This window comes from Colias eurytheme, chromosome 3 (assembly GCF_061535395.1).
Source record: "Colias eurytheme isolate Ceu_HAF_F1 chromosome 3, ilColEury1 Martin Lab GWU primary, whole genome shotgun sequence".
In the NCBI taxonomy this organism is placed as follows: domain Eukaryota; kingdom Metazoa; phylum Arthropoda; class Insecta; order Lepidoptera; family Pieridae; genus Colias; species Colias eurytheme.
Window position 1 is genome coordinate 10,254,238 of NC_142982.1, and position 23,145 is coordinate 10,277,382.

At 32.2% G+C, this 23,145-nt stretch overlaps 1 protein-coding gene across 1 annotated transcript in view; it reads left to right on the forward strand.

The window, feature by feature from the left end:
• 5-HT2B (5-hydroxytryptamine receptor 2B) overlaps positions 1 to 23,145 on the forward strand; it is a 101,081-nt gene that overhangs the window by 72,185 nt on the left and 5,751 nt on the right. The window contains exons 3-6 of the mRNA XM_090118389.1: positions 12,879 to 12,981; positions 15,467 to 15,596; positions 20,655 to 20,853; positions 22,936 to 23,059. Of these exons, the coding sequence (XP_089974515.1) occupies positions 12,879 to 12,981; positions 15,467 to 15,596; positions 20,655 to 20,853; positions 22,936 to 23,059 (556 nt within the window). The remainder of the gene's footprint in view (positions 1 to 12,878; positions 12,982 to 15,466; positions 15,597 to 20,654; positions 20,854 to 22,935; positions 23,060 to 23,145) is intronic.

Genomic DNA, 23,145 nt, shown 5'->3' on the forward strand with positions numbered 1-23,145 from the left:
GTGTGGATGAAACAATGATAGAGTGTAATTTTAAGAATAACGTTAAAAATTAATCATTATTTCTAAAAATGCGTATTGAAGTCGCAAATCATATTTTCTCATTGTTTAAGTTAAAATTTATTAACTAAAAAATATGTAACCTCTACGTTGCAAATCTTTCCAGTTTCTTTTTTATAAGATATTCTCTGCTCTATTGAGAACGTGGGCCAATTAGTATTGAAATAAACTTGACTTCTACTTGAAATATGCATCAGAATCACTTTTTAATTCTTACCACCACTCATCTTAAAAAAAGTGGTTATAATAAGTATAATACCTTTAGTATTTGAATACTTAATTTTAGGTTAATTTTAGAATGAAGATGTCTGAATAGCCTTTAATATCTAGCTGTGCCCCGCGGTTTTACCCGCATTGCTCCGCTTCAATTGGTCTTAGCGTAATGATATAATAATTAAAGGCTATTTCCTCGATAAGTGGAAGATTTAAAAAAATGAAAAAAAATGAAATTATTTTTTTAAATCGGCCCCGTGGTTTCTGAGATTAGCGCGTTCAAGCAAACAAACTTCACTTTTATAATATTAGTATAGATATCTAATATTATATCTTTAATTATATTAACGGAGTAATAGCAACCAACATTTCTAATACAGATCAATACAAAAAAATTCATGCCGGCAAAGTTAGCGTGATCTGTTTTTAGTACATAAAGCACTTATTTTAAGTACACAAAATTATAAATAGATACAATTTTATCAAATATTATTTTGAGCTACTTCTTGGTTATAAATTATAATCATCCCACACAAATAATACCATAATTATTTCACAATTTTAATTTATTCAAGAGATGTTTACGCGTAGGCGTGTGAAAATATAAAGTTACTCAATAAGAATCTTATTTACAGAAATTATTAAAAGCAATCCCGTATAAAATCTTGTGTTTAATAAAATCGACAGCAATGGTTTTTTTTTATTATTTACTGCTATTATATTATAACATACTAGCGGTCCGTCCCGGCTTCGCCCGTGGTAGATATTTCGCAATAAAAGGTAGCCTATGTTCTTTTTCAGGGTCTAAAGATTATCTGTGCCAAATTTCATCAAAATCGGTCCAGTAGCTTATACGTGAAAACCATACATACATACAAACCTTTCCTCTTTATAATATTACTAGTATATATTAGTATAGATTATTATTTACTACCACAATTCTGATGATTACAACGACACCTCATTAGTCAAAATCCGTCCAGCGGATCGAACTTGGTCGTGTTTAAAACAAATAAGTATAATTATACACACAAAACATAACCCTTTTTAACCGACTTCATTCTTTAGCAGTCGGATCAAAATTGATATTTTTTAAACAAAAAGTATATCGTAATTCGTAACCAAATATCAGCAAGTCCGTGGAAGATTACTTAACCAACGTTTTGATGGGGTCGGTTACAAAGTTAATTACATCTTTGTGTCTTTGTCTTATTGATTACACATTTTAATATTTAATATATTATGAAACAATAATAAGCTGGTGAGCTATTTTTGTTTGCTACTATTATTAAATCCTAGTGCTAATTTGTCCTAGTTTAAGTTTTTGTTGTACCTACTACATTACAATGTTGGCAGAACAATAAAGTGTTTAAAATAAATAAATAAGTACTGACTTAATAATAAAATTCACGAATCAAATGTCTAACTATTACGGTTAATGACATTCATATTACATACATAATAGTATTACGATTTATCATACTACTTATGTAATCATGTACCTAAAGTAAAGTTGATCCAACAAAACTTCTTCATATGTCAGTAACATTGTAAAGAGTCCGTAATCATGATAATCCGAAAGCGCAACCTTACTTTTGATGTAACGGTGCGTACAAAGACCATGTTAAGCGAAGTTTATAATTAAGCCGCAACGATAGCTTTTGTCCTCATAAATGCTGACGTCACTTTCCGACGTCGTCCCTTTCAAAGCCGCTACTGTCAGTTACAAAGCATATCTAACATTGCTGTTTCAAGATTAATAACCTTCAATTAGTGTTGCTAACATTATTAAAACTCCGAATTTATTATCTGCGCCTTAACAAAACATTAGTGTGCTGGCCGTAAAGAATTAAAAAGAAAAACGCGCATGGAACGAACGTCGTTCCAATTTTAAAATAGTGAAAAAAGCGGGCGGGAAATATTGTTCTGTGAAATATAATATTATAGCGCGTGTGTGATTCTTGTTGTAATAAACTCCATGTTTTATCAACTAAAATATTAGTGATAGGCCAGTAGAAATCGACACTAAAAAACCCTAAATTCGCAAAGCACGATGTAGATTTGAATTTTTGGTATGTTGTTTGGATCAGTTAGGGTGATGTAAATCCCAATTTGCAACTTCGAAAAAGTTGTGCTCGCTGCGCACCACGTGATAAACTGCGAAAATTTTGGACTTTTTTCACTTTTTGCTCTAAAAGTCATAAACTATGCGTTTTCGACAAGTATGACTCAGTACATAAATTAAGGTTATTAAATTTGCAACAATTTAAGCCTAACCGCAGCTCTCTAAATCTTATAACGACTAAACTGTGGCCATTCGAAGATGGTTCATTTTTCCGGAAATATTGAAATTTTTAGTTTTGCTCCCGTTTGAAGCAAAATATTGGCAAAAACCGCTCGTTCTATGAGAAGTTCGTATAATAAAGTTGTAGTGCATTTAATTTTCTTTCATAAGAGCATAGAACAAAGTCTGTGAGACAAATAGTTCACTCACAATATCTGAAAAACAAAAAGAAGGTAGAAATAGATTTTTAAAGAATTGAAACTGAGGGCATATAAAATCATAAAAAGGATAATACTTTTTCATTTGCAGGATAGGTAATTAACAAAATTACAAAGATAATTAAATTTGCAACAATTTAAGCCTAACCGCAGCTCTCTAAACCTTATAACAACTAAGCTGTGGCCTTTCAAAGATAGTCAGTTTTTCCCGAAATTTTCAAATTTTTAGTTTTGCTCCCGTTTGAACCAAAATATTGGCAAAACCGCTCGTTCTATGAGAAGGTCATAAAATAAAGTTGTAGAAAATTTAATTTTGTTAATTACCTATCCTGCAAATGAAAAAGTATTATCCTTTTTATGATTTTATATGCCCTTATTATATTCTTTAAAAATCTATTTCTACCTTCTTTTTGTTTTTCAGATATTGTGAGTGAACTATTTGTCTCACAGACTTTGTTCTATACTCTAATGAAAGAAAATTAAATGCACTACAACTTTATTATACGACTTTCTCATAGAACGAGCGGTTTTTGCCAATATTTTGGTTCAAACGGGAGCAAAACTAAAAATTTGAAATTTTCGGGAAAAACTGACTATCTTTGAAAGGCCACAGCTTAGTTGTTATAAGGTTTAGAGAGCTGCGGTTTGGCTTAAATTGTTGCAAATTTAATTAGCTTTGTAATTTTGTTAATTACCTATACTGCAAATGAAAAAGTATTATCCTTTTTATGATTTTATATGCCCTCAGTTTCAATTCTTAAAAAATCTATTTCTACCTTCTTTTTGTTTTTCAGATATTGTGAGTGAACTATTTGTCTCACAGACTTTGTTCTATGCTCTAATGAAAGAAAATTAAATGCACTACAACTTTATTATACGACCTTCTCATAGAACGAGCGGTTTTTGCCAATATTTTGCTTCAAACGGGAGCAAAACTAAAAATTTCAATATTTCGGGAAAAATGAACCATCTTCGAATGGCCACAGTTTAGTCGCTATAAGATTTAGAGAGCTTTAATTAGGCTTAAATTGTTGCAAATTTAATAACCTTAATTTATGTACTGAATGATACTTGTCGGAAACGCATAGTTTATGACTTTTAGAGCAAAAAGTGAAAAAAGTCCAAAATTTTCGCAGTTTATTATTTGCGTATAATCTTTTTTCCTACTTTCCCAAATTTTGTAATTTTGTTAATTACCTATCCTGCAAATGAAAAAGTATTATTCTTTTTATGATTTTATATGCTCTCAGTTTCAATTCTTTAAAAATCTATTTCTACCTTCTTTTTGTTTTTCAGATATTTTGTGTGAAATATTTGTCTCACAGACTTTGTTCTATGCTCTTATGAAAGAAAATTAAATGCACTACAACTTTATTATACGAACTTCTCATAGAACGAGCGGTTTTTGCCAATATTTTGCTTCAAACGGGAGCAAAACTAAAAATTTCAATATTTCCGGAAAAATGAACCATCTTCGAATGGCCACAGTTTAGTCGTTATAAGGTTTAGAGAGCTGCGGTTAGGCTTAAATTGTTGCAAATTTAATAACCTTAATTTATGTACTGAATCATACTTGTCGGAAACGCATAGTTTATGACTTTTAGAGCAAAAAGTGAAAAAAGTCCAAAATTTTCGCAGTTTATCACGTGGTGCGCAGCGAGCACAACTTTTTCGAAGTTGCAAATTGGGATTTACATCACCCTAACTGATCCAAACAACATACCAAAAATTCAAATCTACATCGTGCTTTGCGAATTTAATGTTAATTTCCACTGGCCTATGAAGTAATTGGAGGCATTACACGAATAGCGCTGCATATCTAACTTTGGAGTAATGATGGCAATTTATAAAGGTCTGTATTTAGCCACTGCGGCTAGAACGAGTAACGTAAATAAACTTTATACCGTTTTACGTAGTTTTGTAGATATTATTTCCACATGTTTCTCTCCGTATATTTTTGCCCTTTCTATACAATAATAAGTATTGAGAATTAATTAATTTATAATTATACAAGAACTCATCTATTCTAAAGATTCAAAAATTAATATTTCTACGTAATCGTCATAATCAGCGTCTTATTTTGATTATATTATGATATCACTGTATGATAGACATTAAAAAATAATACCAAAAATTTATGTAGATACCCAAGAAACTTAACCACAATTTTTTTTTATAAATTCATTTTTTGTGCTATTTATAGATTATTTCATGCAAGCATGTACTACAGTGTAACATATTTCTATAGACGTTCTATAACCTGTTCCTCCATTCCATCCTTGAGCCCGGAAATTGCGATGAGATGAGCCAATAATGTGCTGTAATATCTTACACAGAATATACTTCATACTTCATATATATTTTATATAGTTATGCATTATCAAATCGTAAAAAATCATTTATCTTCCAACTTAGTTCTCTGCAATAACATTTATGGTCAGTTTCATTGCTCGCCCATGTGTTGCCCATAATGTTCAAGTAGGTAGTCTATTTGACAGTTTTTGACGTAAATTTCATACATTACTAGCTGTCCCGGCACACGTTGTTCTGCCTTAATCACTTAGTGGTATGAAAAATAGATGATGGCCGATTCTCAGATATACCCAATAGGCACGCAAAATTTCATGAGAATCGCCCCAGCCGTTTCGGAGGAGTACGGTAACTAACATTGTGACACGAGAATTTTATACATATAGAGATTATTAAACTGACTGAAACTGAAAAAGAAAACGTGGCAGATCGTTCAGTTGTAGAGACTACAACTTCAATTAAGTCGGGATTTTGAGAAATACGAGAGTATGCAACATGCAAAAATTAAATAGATTTTTTCCATCTTATCCACACATCTCATGAAAGGAAAGCTTAAAGACATGCGATTGTGTCATCAACTAATGCACTTAGCGAGCATTTTGTTTGTATAATTTGGATTGAGATACAAGTATAGCGTAGTGCAATTTTTGTGCCTTTTTGCAATGCAGTATTCTAATAATATGTATAAAGCATCTTCACCAACATAATCTTGCGTGCGGTATAGGTAAAGTAAGTGTATTCAAATTTAATAAAAAGGTAAAGTAGGTGTATTAAAATTTTATGACGTCACTAATTATTTTATAGTTTACATCAACTAATATTTAACTAACTAATAGAAATGACATCATACTTTAACAGGAATCGTGTTCGTTATAAAATGTTTCTCGGAAACTCTAATGGAAATTTTACTTGGTATTATTTTTCTTTCGTTCTTAACTAATTGAAACTATAACTTGTTTAAATATCTTTCATTAGTGTAACGACTTGTTAATATTTTTATAATGATACTCGCTGTGCCCCGCGGTTTTGCCCGCGTGGCTCCGCTCCTGTTGGTCTTAGCGTGATGATATATAGCTATAAGGCTATAGGGATAAATGGGCTATCTAACACCGAAAGAATGTTTCAAATCGGACCACTAGTTCCTGAGATTAGCGCATTCAAACAAACTCTACAGCTTTATAATATTACTAGCGGTCCGCCCCGGCTTCGCCCGTGGTACATATTTCTCAATAAAAGGTAGCCTATGTTCTTTCTCAGGGTCTAAAGATTGTCTGTGCCAAATTTCATCAAAATCGGTCCAGTAGTTTATGCGTGAAAACCATACATACATACATACATACATACAAACCTTTCCTCTTTATAATATTAGTATAGAAGTATAGATGTAGAGATTTCAATGTAATAGCTTTTTGATGTGTTATATATGTATTTATGTAGTCGGTATTTTGTTTCATCATAAATAATTAGTAGATTTGCAGATGAACAGAAATAACATTCAAAATGTATAACGTTGTTTTTACAATTCGAATGTTGATTATTTCATTTATTCATGTTCAGTCAGTTTTTGTTAAAGGCAAAATCACAATATGGGTAGGTACACATAATAGTAATTTACAAAAATCATGATACAAGTTCTTTTTGTTTCTATGCCTTGAATAAAGAGTTTATAATTTTGTTACTCGATAAAATTTTGCTAAGGTTGCACTATATGCTTATTAATGGAGAGGTATGTACCTACATATTATATACTAGCTGTTGCCCGCGACTTCGTCCGCGATTCGGTCGTTTTTCGTCATTCGTCGTTTAAAAAAAATACGTGTCACTTTATTTTTGAATGTTCTTAATTGTCTCTTATAAAATTTAACTACATTAAAATTGAATACTCTGATAAGAAAATCTTAAAATCATCGAAAATCATAGACATCGAATATCTGAGGAAAACATGAATGAATGTGATTTAAATTCTACATTTCTTAGTAATTAAAATAATAATCTAAATTAAATGTAGATTAACAGTTTGAGCGCACCATTATAGAATATGTACCTAAGTAATAAATTACGTTAGTTTACATAGTAACTTTACTAAAAACACGATGACTTTCTTTCGCGCTCGGTACCACAAACTAATCATGTTTGTGGTACGTGGCCCGCGTCACTTTACCCCCCACCCCACGAGTTCCCCTCCGTTGCTATGCGAAAATACATTCGTCGCCCTACTGTAGGAAAAATTGTAATACTGTGGCCTGGGCGTTATAACACGCTCAGGGAATTCCTGAGTGCTGATAGACTTCCGTCTATCGGCATTTATACCAATTTTATATTAATATCACCATCTTGAGGAAAAGCTTCTAATGTCGATTTAAAACGCATATATACGGATTAACCTGATGAATTAACATGTTCTAAAATTGTGAAATGAGTTCAGTTTTAAATTCGAGAAATATTGATTTCTTGTATTCGATTATTCGTCGTAGTCGAATACAAAATATATTTAAAGAAACTTAGGTTGGCCTTCAGGCAAAAGGGATCCTATCAAATGATAAACTTGACCTTGTATCTTAAAAGTAAGAATGATAGGAGCATCTGATAATTGTTGAGCACCAAAGGATCATTTAAAACGCAATACTATAAGAGCTAATATTGTCTAAGAACTGTTTAGATTGCACATGTTCCTCTAAAACTTAAAAGTAGTGATTTCAAAGGTTCCGGCGTATCTTCAAACGGCGTATCTTCAAACGAAAGCCGACTCCTTACTCCACTTTGAAGCATTACAAAAAGAACATACTACGTTAATATCGCCTATACAGAAGATGATCTGTAATCAATTGTGAGGTTATAAGCAAACCCACTTTTATATTATTTTGTCGGACCACACCACCGAATTTGTAGATTGATCTTCTATGTTTACCTCTAAGTCATTAAGACTATGTCGAAATCTGTCTGCAGTAAGACGGGCCTCTCGCTATTCGTCCGTTTAAAGAGACCAATAGTTTCAATTCTTAATCTTTCATTAAACAAACTTATTAATCGTTCTTGTCTCAAATAATGGTTAATATTCGCGTCCCTACTCTAGTTTATGCTCATGTTCATCTTCGAGAGATCGAATAATATTATGGTGCACCCTATTATTTGTCAAACGGTCTTCATATTGAGTAAAAGTTTCAGAATTCTCGAGATAAAATATGACGATCGTGATCAGCTGTGAGACGTAATTCCCTCTCAGTGAGGGTTTCGGTCTCACGGGATAGTACAATATGCCATTTGCGATCAGCTGTGAGACGTTATATATACCCTCTCAGTGAAGGTTTCGGTCTCACAGGATAGTACATGCCGTTCGCGGTCAGCTGTGAGCCGCAATTCTCGTTGTGAAGCGGTTTCAGGTTCGGCATAACACATGTTGTTTTCGGTCAATAGTAAGCCTCTTATCTCTAACGATCCTTGAGAACTCTTATTTCTCATTTTCTTAACTTTGCTCGAATTTCGATATATAAAGATTTTTTAGGTGGCACTGATGCGGGTGAATAAAAATTAAGTTAAAACGGACTAAGAGTGTTATAATCTCAATCATCATCATCAATACATATAATAAAATTGTGGAAAAGTGATGTCTGTACAGTGTACAATTAAAATATGTAGAAAAAAATTAGCAGGTGTTATTATTATCGAGAAATCGAGAGAAACCATTTTTTTCTCTTAAAAGCTCCCCCCCTCCCACTTCCCGAACTCCGATTGACCGTAATTTATTTTTCCTTACATTTTTATCATATCCTTTTCTAATGGGTTTCATCCTACTGCGATTTTTTTTTGTTTCAAAAATTATCTACCCTGGTGTATAGGTAAATTTTCCACATAAAATGTCCTTTAAATTATGTCGTATTATATTTTTAACCCCCGACGCAAAAAGACTGGTGTTACCTATGTGTTTGACCGCTATGTATTTCTGTGTGTGTGTGTGTGTCTGTCTATGGCACCGTAGCTGGCTAACAGGTAAACCGAATTAGATGCGGTTTTTTTTGTTAGGCAGAATATTTTCCGACGCTGGTTCTTAGATAAAGTGTATCAAAATTGGTTCATCCACTTATTATACCTACATAGGGGTAAAAGTGGGAATGAAAAAAATGAAAGTTATAATTTATTTTTAAAGATCGTCGGGAAGTTTATGAAATTATTTATTCCTTTTTCTATACACTTTTCTTCGTCTAAACGGTTTAGTTACGTGCTCTCTCTCTATTCAGCCTTTAGTTACGTGCGTGAGACAGGAAAGATCTAATTTGGATTTGTTTCTGGATTTGATAAAAACTGAGTATCGATTAAGCTGATCAGTGGCTACTGGCTACACCATAGATTATTAAAAACATCCGTTTAAAAAAGGAAGGAAATAGAATTTGCTCCTCTCCCCCCCCCTGGTTCCTAAAAAATAATATGACATAATTTAAAAAGAAATTTTACGTAGAATTAGTTAGGCATTTCTTTTTTGATTTTCGATATTATATACTAATCATAATTTTTAATTACAATATGTAGTAACTATTTGGTATAGGTTAGGCATTTCATTTCTTTATTTTCTTTAATAATTTGGTACGTAAGTTTTTTAGCTCAGTTTAGTAAGAAATTTTAATAACAATTCTTTTAATTATTTATGGTAGTACAACAGTACAGTATGGTTGTACGTATTTACTCAATAATTGTATGTTAAGTAGTAATTCAGCATGGGCGTAGCCACGGTGGGGCTGGGTGGGGCGCTTACCCTGGCTTTGATCTGGTAAATACTAATTGTGAAGGGGAGTGGGCGTGGGCGTGGGATTGGGACTGAACGTGGCATATGGCGTGGGAGTGCGAGTGGGCGCGGGAGTGGGAGCATGAAAATAAAAATGATTTTTTATTGTTGCCCCACCCTGAGCCCATGGTCATAGGTCCCATAGTCACTATTCGACGCGAACGAAGTCGCAGGGACAGCTAGTAGACAAATATAATCAGAAAGCTTTGAACTCCTAAGCTCAACCATAAAAGATAGACATTTATGATGTCGGGAGATATTTTTTATATAATATGGAGAACATTTCTTTCATACTTGATTTCTGTGTAGCTTTAACCATTAAGATACACGCATTAAGAACGCACACGCGACGAAAGCTTAAAAATGGAGTTGCTGCTCTGCTCACGAATATGACAAATAATTGTACCAAGTTTCGTTTAAATCCGTCGAGTAGTTTTTGTTTCTATAACGGTTATACAGACAGACAGACGGACAAACATTTTTGACGTCGATGTCGATCTCTAATCACCTCGTGATAGTTATTTAGGAAATATATTTCATGTGCAGAATTGACCTCTACAGATTTAATATAAGTAGGTATACATATATTTAGATTCCAATTTCCATGTAACGTTAAATTCGACTATACAATAACTAACAGACAACGCAGGTTACTCTCGTTTCCGTAAGTTGAGGCGGCTACATATTCGGTCCTAATAAAGCGTCTTATTCACGGTCAATCCCCGACGTACGTCGGCTCAAGGCCGCGGTGCTGGATGTATCCTACTGACGATCGTGCGCGCATCAAGCATGGCTAGGGTTGCCAACTTTTATTTGAAGAAATAGAGTATATCTGATTTTAAAGGAGGTAAATAAAGAGTAAATAAATATTTTTAAAAATGTATTTTTTTGTACTTTTTGTAGTAACTAAGAATTTTTCATTATTTTTAAATGAATTATATGAATCCAAACAATCCAAATCTAAATTTATATATTTCAAGAGCTCATTTTTAATTAATTTTTAATGAAGCTCGGTTTCTCTCTTCCCGCCACTTCACATTCATGACCGAAAAGACTCTTTCAGTAAATGCTAAAGTGGCGGGAACAGAGAGTATATAGCTAATCATTTTTTTTAAATAAACAAATTCGTCAAGATATTTTTTTTAAATAAATTGCCATTTTTCTGCAGTGGACTTTTGCATAAAATCTGTGTTATTCAACAATTCGCCTTGGAGTTCTTTTAAAATAATAACTTCTGAATATAAACTGTCCATGTGTACAAGGTTGATCCAAAAGTAATGATAATTGGGATTTCCTGTGTACATAAAAATCAAAAATAACCGTTTCTTGCTTGCTCATGTACTCACTAAGTTATCACAAAAAAATCATATCAATAGGCCACGTTTCCAAGTATTTACATTAATTTCTGTTGGCAACACTAATCTGCTGTACGTCCGCGCTATTCACTGTCCATCTGCACGACGTTCGCGGTGGTGGGGGTGCTTGCTGGATGAAAAGTTGGTCGTGCACATCCAGCAAGATAATAATAATAATTATTGACGTACGTCAACGCTATTCACTGTCGTTTTGCGTCGTGCATCGTGTATGACCTTGGCGGGACGTACGTCAAGATGGACCGTAAATAAGACGCTTAACATGACTTTTTGTGAACGAAACGACAGCGCGGTTTAATTCGATGGCAACACCATCAGAAAAAAGGAAATATTTTTAACTTTGAAAAAATATTATGATTTACACTATTAATACTATTTTAACATTAACACAAAATATAAGACTGTGAGTGTGTAAAAATAAATCCAGCTAGTTTCACATCACACTTATGTTTATAATTAGGTATACGACATGAAAATATATTAATTACCAAGCAATAATCATACAGATAAATACTAAACAAAAGTATTAACAGTCAAAGTATATTTTTACTAACAACATGTAAATGATGAAGGAATAATAATTATCAACGAACTAACCTTTTTGTATTAGAGTCCCGCCTCGTGATCGAATTATTAAAACACGAAGATTTTTAAAAATGTAACCAATGAACACAATCAATATTAGATTAACTGTAATGGTGTCTAGTTTGACTTAAAATAATATACATCTACCCTCACTTTTAAAAATGTAGTATATTCACACGAATTATATAAGCGCACCTTATAGGGAAGGGAAGATTTATTATGGGTTAAAGAGTTAAATAAATAAATAACATAATTATATTTAAATTATTAATTTTTAACATTGTGTTCAGTAGTGTTAACATGTAAATTGATTTGATTTTTACGAAATCTCATAGATGGCGCTGAATCAAATTTGTCTTTATAGTACTAAGATTCATTAAACAGTTTCTCTGCCCAAATTACGTAAATGACGTAGTTTTTATAGTGTAAAGCTAGATAATAGCATGGCTTACTCAAAAACAACATTTAAACATGAGTCTTTAGATTGTACGCTGTCGTAGTTCACGGAATACGTAAGAAAAGTAAAGGTTCACAGCTCCTCCCCCGGAGGTGATAGCATGATAATATGTTTAAAAAAACCTCACACGACCTGTTAGTAATATTCATGCAAAATTTGAAGTCAATCTAAGCAGTACTTTTCGAGATTAGCTCGGACAAACATACAGACAAACAGACAAACAGACAAACAGACAAACAGACAAAAATTCTAAAAACTATATTTTTGGCTTCTATATCGATTATAGATCATGGATTATGTATTCTTTTAAAAAAATATTCAATGTACAGTTTTGACTTTCCTACGATTTTATTATATGTATAGATAAACATATTTATTCTAAAAACATAATAAATAAAAAAGTAGGTATGGTTTCATTTGAACTTAAAATATCAAAGACTACTTATTATAATACCTATATTGTATTATTCGATAGGCATTATAAATCTGCGAAGTACCGTAACATTAAAAAATGTCGTCTTATTTCCCAAATTTCGAAAAGACATATTATTCTCATTTTGGGCACAAAATATTTCAATACAATTAATCTCATTCCTTGTTTCAGGTTACTTCCCGCTTCCAGCAGTGTACTGCCTGGTGTGGGTATGTCTGGATGTTCTATTGTGCACGGCATCCATCATGCATCTGTGTACTATAAGTGTTGATAGGTAAGTTCTTTTTAAAACCTGTTTATGGGTTTTTATGATTGTGTGTAATAGGCCCTCTTCACATTGGGCGGCGTTGGGCGAGTAGAGGCAATCACGATAGAGCCTAATATTCTTACCACAAAACAATTTAAACACAGCTTTAAACCAGGGATCTGTCACTTTAATAGTTGTCTATGTGAAATACGACGTAACCAAATTAAAGAGAACCCGCGCTTAAAGATAAACCGTGTCTAAAGTTTTATGTGGTAAGACAGTAAATGTCTAACATCAGCCGTCACTGTAGATGTATTTTCATAATCAACGTAATGGCGGCAAACATCGACGATCATTTGTTGGGCCGACGTTGCCCATTGTGAAGAGGGCTCATAGTGTGTTTAACCAACGATGTATGTAGAGCGAACAGCCTCGCGAAGCAATTGCAGCAGCTCGACCGAGGAAGACGGCAGCACACGCGTTTTCTAATAAAATCGTTTATTATACAGATTGATATTTTGTCTTTTTTTGACACATATTTTTCACGCATTATAAATTTTTTGGCACAAAGTTATATTTATAAAATTACTAGCGGTAGCCGCCCCGGCTTCGCCCATGGTACAGATTTATGTTTTCTCTATGTTAACCATCCTGGTACTTCAAGGAATATAATAAAAAAAGAATTATCGAAATCGGTCCACCCGTTCTCGAGTTATGCGCTTACTAACACATTTTGCGATTCATTTTTATATTATAGATTATTTCTAATATTCTGGAATGATTTAGATTTAACCTATACTAGGTAAAATAATAGATTTAACATAAATTCACCGTATCATATAACGGCTTCCTGTGAATTAATTAGTCTAATCATAATTAATCATCAAACAATTTTATGAAAACTTCCTGGAAGTTCTAAAGTATCTCAAATTATAAACAAAAAGCATAAATTTTAAATATTTCCCAATTGGAACTTCTATGTGCCAATTAGAGTAAGAGGAAATATTGTCTGCGACCCGCTGATTAAACTTTCTATGGATTCGAGGAAGCGGAATTTCCCTTGAGAATAGCTTACCTGACTGTGAGACTAAGTCCTAAAAAATCTCTCTATATAGCTTTTAAGTGTAGAATGTAGATACAGCCTTAATAGTGTTATGTAAATTGTTGAAGCATCCCAAAATATTAAGTATGCAAAGATGGTTGAAAATATCTAACAAAATACAAATATAAAAAAGAGCGTGTGTCCAAGCACAAGCGTCAGAAGTGAAACTTATTTCTCAAGATTCAAAGATACCAAAATCGTCGTCTTACTCCATGACGTGATGGTATAGCCATGACGTGATATTGAAATTTTAATTTCAACGCGCCTAAAGTAGTCACTTGAAAAATACACAAAAAATAAAGACTCATAGAATGAAAGGGAAAAACATAATCAAATAAATGCAAAGCATACTTTGCTTTAAACAGTTTCAAAAAGGGTCTTATCAGTCTCACAAACGACTTTATGAACACAATGTTCTGAATAAATGATGAAATGTACATTTTTATGCAATATTCTGCTTCTTATAAGTACTTTATTAAAATCTTAATTAAGGAAATAAGGCGTCATAATTATTGAATTTGATTTATTCGTATTTTTACTTATATAAACTTTAAATACTCTTTATAGATTTATTTTATACTTTTGTCACACCCCGGACACTCCATACAAAACACATACAAAATTATCATTTTGACAGTCACACTGTAGAGACTGCAAATGTGTGTGTTAACGCTTTATGGTTGGCACATTTTTGACTAGCGTAAAAAAAAATTCGCGTTTTTCTGATGAAATACATCCGTAAACAGGACAATATCTAACCATTTTCTACGAAAAACGATAATCACAAATCCAAAATAATAAAATTACTTTAAGTCAATTTGATTAATGTTGTCAATATTCGTTGCGTATCGTCCCTGTAGAAAAATATGGACCATTTTTAGACTGATCGTGCGGGTTGAGGTAAGTGTTTAATTTTGGCGGGAGGCGGAGAGTGTCCGTTCTGTAGCGTTTAGCTACTATTATGTATTCTGTGCTTTTGTCTTATAGTGACAAATATTTAATAGGATATCTTCCAAACTTGAAGTTTTATGTTTACTTGTTGCAGGCATTGTTGTATTCTTTCCACAAAAAATCTTTTGTGCTCTAAAAACAAAGCATTTTCTGTAGGTCGATATTTTATGAGGTATTTAGTATACTAGCTGACTAATGGCACTGTGTGCTCTGAAAAGTAATATTTTTATTTCAGTTTTAATAACCTATAGATATTCATTGATAATGAAAGAAATAAAGAAATATATAAAAACATTTAATTCACTATATTCAAATGGACTATAAACCATATTTTTTCAGTTAGAACTAGTAGTTCCTAAGCTTGTTCAAACAAATTCATCCGCTTTAATATAGTTTTAAAATACTTTTTAACAATAGACGGGATTTTATTGTTTCGTTTTATAATTTATTTATTTTCAGGTATCTCTCCTTACGCTATCCAATGCGCTTTGGCAGGAATAAAACAAGGAAGAGAGTGACGATCAAAATCATGTTTGTCTGGATCCTATCCACTGCTATGAGCTTACCATTAAGTCTCATGTATTCTAAGGTAATTTATTATTTTATTTTCAATTTCATAATTTTATTAATAATTTTGTTAGAGAGTTTTGTATTTTAGCTTATATTTTCTATAGGTACGCACTTGAAATATCTCTTACCTAATTAATACTTAAGATACTACACATTTCACACCTATGTTGTTCAGCAAAGTTTAATATTCTTACATACTGCACTTATTTTAATTACATATTTTTAACCTTTTTCGAAATATTTAAATATTAAAAATTATGAATAGAATGTGTCGTGCTCAACAATCTATTATAATATTATCTATACAAAAAGTTCATTCGTTTTACGAGTTTCTAAAATACGCGACTCGTAAAAGAAAATACAATTTTCACGGTTACACACCTGCGTTCGATATTACTGTATACTGAAGTTCCTGACCTTTGAACCTCTTCATAAATATTGATCTAAAAATGTTATTTCTATGAGTTTTGGCTCCTTTGAAGCTAAGTATGCGGTCAAACCTGGGTCTTTGTATTCAATACATACCTTAGAAGCCTCGTTTGTTATTCAAGACCGCAAGTTCTCCTCATTCAAATAACTTCAGAGCTATTTTTAATGTGTTATATTAAAATGTTACTTCCTCGCTTCGGTGTATTTTAATTTTCCTGGAGCTATTTTTAACCCAACAGGTGCTTATTATATTAAGTTCAGTGGTATTTGATTGTCAATATTTTGGTAGTCGAGTTATTTTTGCTCTTTATAAATTTACTTTACATATTTTTTACAAAAAACTAGTACCTTATGAATGAGTTATAATGTGAACAAAAATATGAAGTTGTTTTATTTCAACACAATATATATTATCTTCATATGCGAAATAAAATAATAAAAAAGTCGATTTGATAGAATTTCATTGAACTCATTGCAAAAAAAAAGAATATTATTTATAAAAAATATGTGAGAAGTACGTACGCACGTACCACTGTTGTTTTTAATTATAATAAATGTCAATGTGTATATTGTGATTCTATAAGTTTATATTTAAAGTAATTCATCGTATAAATTGAAATTTTTAACTTTTATAAAGGGTCAATAGCATCTCTTATCTGTCTGTCTTTTTAAGACTAATCTCTCTTAAATATTTTACACAGCTCCGTCTTCTTAGAACTTTTATGAAAGAAAAGTTTTTACAAAAGAAAATAAATACTAAGAAATTTTCAAAATAGTATTCACTGAAAACGGCTTGGCTTTAAATAGTAAGTTCATTAGAAACTCAGTGAAATAAATAAGCCCTCTTTAATAGATAAAATGAAACAGTGAAGTAGGTACCTAATTGGAACTATTATTAGCATAAAGTGATTATTTATGAGTTGTTGTTAATTAAATATTTAATAATACTGGGAACAGTCTATTTAAAACTTTCTCCTGTAGAAATTTGTTTCATAAATCTATGGCTGAAGTCACATATTTCAGCATAATATCATTTAGCCTTATAAGATACTAGGTTTCCGCCCGCGGCTTCTCCCGCGCATTCAAAGAAAAACCCGCATAGTTCCCGTTCCCGTGAGATTTCCGGGATTGCGTCATTTTCCCGGGATAAAAAGTTGCCTATGTCCTTTCTCGGGTATCAAAATATCTCCATACCAAATTTCATGAAAATTGGTTCAGTAGTTTAGGCGTGATTGAGTAACAGACAGACAGACAGAGTTACTTTCGCATTTATAATATTAGTATTGATTGTATTCATAAAGTTTAATTAAATTTGTAAGCATTTAATTAGAACACTATCCATAATTATGTTTGACCTGTTGGCTCGGTTGGTAGAGGCCCTGATTTCCAAGCCAGAGGTCGTGGGTTCGATTCCCACCCGGAGCAAATATTTGTGTGATGAACATAGATGTTTGGTCTGTGACTGGGTGTTGATTTAAGTATTTATTTAAAACTAGCTTTCCGCCCGCGGCTTCGCCCGCGTTTTCAAAGAAAAACCCGTTCCCGTAGGATTTCCGGGATAAAACCTATCCTATGTCCTTTCTCGGGTATCAAAATATCTCTATACCAAATTTCATGCAAATTGGTTTAAGTAGTTAAGGCGTGATTGAGTAACAGACAGACAGACAGAGTTACTTTCGCATTTATAATATTAGTATGGATTATATATGTATGTTTATCAGCCATCTGGTTTCCATAACACAAGCGAAAGCTTAGTATGCTGTATGGGATCAGATCGTGCCGTGTTTGAAAATTGTCCTGAAAATATTTAATAATATTAATAATGTTTGATCTTGTAAAATATAGTGACAAAGTTATATGTATTCAATAATATGAACTTCCTAACAAATATGTTATCGTTACATCTATACTAATATTATAAAGAGGAAAAGTTTGTAAGTATGTATGTAAGTATGTATGTATGTATGGTTTTCACGCAAAAACTACTGGACCGATTTCAAAAATTCTTTCACCATTAGAAAGCTGCATCTTTACTGAGCAACATAGGCTATATTGCATTTTCAAAAAAATTAGAGATCCTTACCAAAAATGCAATAATGTAACCCAAGGTGTAAAAAAATCCTCAATAAAACTTCTGTCATCGCGTGCGCTGCGGAATCTATTGAAGATAGAACAAAAAAATGTTCTACAGTATTATAGAATGGATCAATATCTACAAGAAAGTCCGCGATACCATATGTCCATCTTCAGTAGTTATGTTACTACAACAACTTTTTTACGTTTTCAAAGTAAATAGAAGTGCCGACAGTAATCAAACCATGTTATCCATACACATATATTAATCCTTATCCCATTAAATGATGTTTTATTATAGACTGTTTCAATACCAGCAAAATACTTTTTAAATGAAAAGAATTGGATATTCCATTCAAAAGATATAACGAATTTAAAAGTGTCAATCTACAGAAAATAGTAGGTATACTGTTCGAGCAGGCCGTAGTGCGGGGGTCACGGAGGAATTCTACCAATATGCGTCTTGACGGAACACAGTGGGGTTTTGGTCGGTAGGAATCCGACATAACCCACGGCCCCTCCCCTGGAGGCCGTGGGTATCTATGAAAGATTTCCCCACTAAAACAAAAAAAAAGGCCGTAGTGCGGGACGGGGTAAAGGTGATTTTCATGTCCGACCTATAGTAGACTTTTCACTGTAAAGATATCGCTATCTATGCGGGTGAAACCGCAGGGCATTGCTAGTCTTAATATATATATATAAATCTCGTGTCACAATGTTTGTCCTCAATGGACTCCTAAACCACTTAACCGATTATAATAAAATTCGCACACCATGTGTAGTTCGATCCAACTTGAGAGATAGGATAGTTTAAACATGTAGGTACCACGGGCGAAGCCGGGGCGGACCGCTAGTTATAATATAGATAAAAGTGGAATAATTGTATCATAGTTATCCAATGGAACTCGAATTGCTTTCTGTAAACTGTATTGTTGTAGGAAACAATCCTATTAAAAATATTTGCTTTGTACTTTTTATTCATATTGAAATGCAATCCAATTACAATTTGTAAATGCAAATAATTTATTCATTCAACACTATATTTGAGAAATATGATTCGGATTGTAATTTCTTTACGTATAAATATAATATACTAGCGGTCCGCCCGGCTTCGCCTGTGTTACCTACATGTTTAAACTATCTTAACTCTCAAGTTGGATCGATGCACATTGCACATTGTGTGCGAATTTTATTATAATCGGTTAAGTGGTTTAGGAGTCCAATGAGGACAAACATTGTGACACGAGATTTATATTTACTAAGATTAGATCTAAAAAATTATTGAGATATCCATGTATTTTCATTGGAGCATTATGGGTTTTTTATAGACACATAATATGTTTTCATCAGGAATCAATACAATTTTATCAAAATACCTTGAGTAATTAAGGATATAATATGACATTTACGAAAGTTGATCTTTATTGATATTTGCTTAGATTAACTTCTCTATGAAGTATGTTTAAGTGATCATTTATAACTATTTTCTACTAGAAATTGTAGTAATACATTTATAAGTTTATAATTATCATAATATATCTGTGATAAGCCTAATCTGAATTAACACTAGTGAATTATCCAATAAATGATAATAGGGTTTAGGTTTAATTGCGAATCCCATATGATGGAATATATAATCGAATTACAGATTAATTCACACATCCATAAGTTATCTAATTAGATAACGGTCTGAACAAACACTGACTATTATTAGTAATTAATAATACGTTCATGATATCTAGATTCTAGATACTTGTTGAGAATGGATATTCAATCGATTTAGTATTAAAAACTACCCACATTCAAGCTTTTTTTTATATAACTTCGTTTGAGTAGGTATAAAGTTCAGGAACTATATTTGTAGTTAAATATATATTTAAAAATAATTTGGAAAATCCAAAAGTGCACGCCTCATAATTTTTTTTAATAAATATTTATTAATTATTATTTTTGTTTATTTAATAACAATTAAACCACATCGAATCAGACCCTGAAAAATGAAAGGGTTCTATTCCTGAGCATACTCAAGCGTAAGAGAAAAAAAAAGACTCGATTAGTAAAGTATTTCGGTCGCTATCGTGTTAACAAGAAAAAGGATCCGCACATACAGACACACGGACGTCCAAGACAGAACTTTTTTAAACTGTTTTTTAACTAGTTTAAATAACAAAAATGACATCAAAAATATCATGAACGTTAAAAATAGTGTTTTTTCTTAATATGTGTGTGTATGTATTATCTTACAAGTGCAATGTATGATACATAAAGACATTTTAAGTTTGAAAAATCAGATGTTTTGCGCGAAGTGACAGTAGTACCCACCTCAACGCTTCGCTTATGAGGCGTGCAATAGTAATAAGCAACCTTTATCTATTGCTTTTTATTTGTAATAAATAACTACGTTTGTAGTTACTTATGTATTATTTTAAATCAAACTCGTGAAATGTGTATAATATAATAATTTCATATCATAATCAAAAAATAATGTAAATACCAATAAAACAAGATACAAGCTTATAGCTCATACCTCATATTAGAATATGTAACCGTTTCTAATTTTCGCACCTTGTTCCAGAATGAAGAATCCGTACTAATCGGTGGTTCGTGCCAGATCCCCGATCCGCTTTACAAAGCGATCGGTTCTGTTATCTCCTTCTACATACCACTCGGTGTGATGTTATTGACGTATGCTCTAACAGTACAACTGCTGGCCCGACAGAGGAAGGGCCTGGGACAAGGCTGGGCGGCGGGTTGGCTTGGTGCGATGCCCATCGGTATTTATGGCATGCTTTATATGTTGCTTGTAGTGGTAAAAGATAGTCTTGTAGGGAGAGTGGTAAAAGACTGTGTCTTGTAGAGGCGATTGGTAAAAGATAGTGGTGGTATAGAGGATATTTGTAATGTAGATGGGTAAACTATAAAGTGATAGTGTCTCGTAGAGGGGTAAAAGATAAAGTGGTTGTGTCTTGTAAAAGGGAATTGGTAAAAGGTAGTGGTGACCTGTAGAAGGGATTGGTAAATAATAATGGTGTCATGTAATAATAATGGTGTAAAGTAATAATGGTGGTAATAATGGTGTAAATAATATTGTCTTGTAGAAGGGAATTGGTAAAAGATAAGGGTGGTGTCTCGTAGGGAGAATTGATGAAAGTAAGATAATATAGAATTAGTTGTGTTTTGTGATGAGGAACAGTGTGAAATTTATATATGTTAATCGAAACAGAAGTGTCTATAAGTAGCAATGTATTAAGATCGATTAACAAAGGTAATAGTAATATGATTTATTTAGATTTGGGAATTGTGCCTAAATACACTAATTTATCCCTTGCAATTTCAACAAGCGATCTTAATTCACGGGATAACCTGAGTCATGAATAATGTTATATTAGATCACATAAGCAAAATTCGTAAATAAGCAAATACTGATACTGAAAGTGACAAACATATTATACCTTACACACAGCATTACATTTACCAATGTTTTGGAAAATAGCTACTATAGGAACTGAATATTATTGGGTGACGTATGTAGAAAATATTACTTTCAAATGTACAAATAATTGTGATACAGTTTCTCAGTAGATATTTACAATAGATAGCATTTTTATAATGTATTCACAAAATCGACAGCGACATTCAATTTTCAGCCGAATTCAATTGAATTCTTTCAAATAACCAAATTGGGCACAGAATTTTTGTTTGTAAAATTTCCTTGTGAATAAAGTCCAGAGAACCATGATACTTCCATTGTTTGATTTTATACACATTCTAAACAAGTAGCACATAATATAGGCATAGGTACCTAATCTACTAAAACCATTTTCTACTAAACTTGTTACGTAATAATTGAAATAATTTCTTGTCATTTAATATATTTTGATAACACAAAAATTTTCAATTTATCAAATAATATACAAAAATACCAATCGTATAAGATTAAATATTTACGAATAAACATTTCAAAGCAAATCCTTCTTGCATAACTCGTAAAGAAGGTTTCAAATAAATATATGTATTACATTTGAAGATTATAATAATTAATTGAACGAAGAGATTACGCCGTTTTTCATTAAAGAATATAAATGAAGCATTAATTCGTTTCCCATACTGTCAGAAATATGAAAACCCTTTTTATGAAATATTTAATCAAAATTGTTTGATGTTGCGTTTGTGCGTGCAAAACATTTTATGTTAAGATTTTTCGAGCAAATGAAAAGCTGGATAAGAACGTTTTATGTAGATATGATTGAAAAAAAGGTTTAATTTTGTGAAATCAGCAAATTGGACTTTATAAAATTAATAAAGTTAGTTGGTATAGTTAGTAAGTGTCTATCTTCTTTCACCAATCGATTACATTTCAAATTTTTGAGGAGGCTCCCTAAATTTTATGTGAATTTGCATTAATATACTGAAACAGTCACACATACAATCAAAATGGAACTTTAGTATATGATTTATTGGGTCTTTTTCTTTCCATGAACAATACAGTTACGTAATTGTAAAATTTTCGCTCGATTCATTTTTTATTCAAAAATTATGCCTTTTTTAAGGATTATTATATATTTTTTTTTAAGATTTACTTGGACTAGCACCGTAGCGGTCTAACCGGTCTCTCAGTGCCAGAAATTATGTTAGGGAGCCTCCTCTTAAGCGGTTACATTGGTAAGATAGTATAGGTATTATTGTGTTCCTACCTTTTACAAAGCATTAACATTTATAATATTTAACATAATCTCAATTACCAACTATACAACATAAATTATACGAATACACTTCTTTTCTTATATTTAATCTAATATCTACTTACATATAAACATAAACGTATTTAAAATAAAACACTTCAATACACCTTTTAGAGCGTCGTTGTACATGGAAGAGGTTTCTCAGCCCGCGCGGAGGGACGCCCCAACACTCCGCCGCGTCCACAGATACCGAACTACCTCCCATTGACACAAGGGATCTGTGGTTACAGGATTCCAGGTAATTCTAAAATATACAGCTTTAATAACTGCACTTTAATAATTATAATATGCAGATTTTATTGTCTTTGTATTACTGTATAGTAC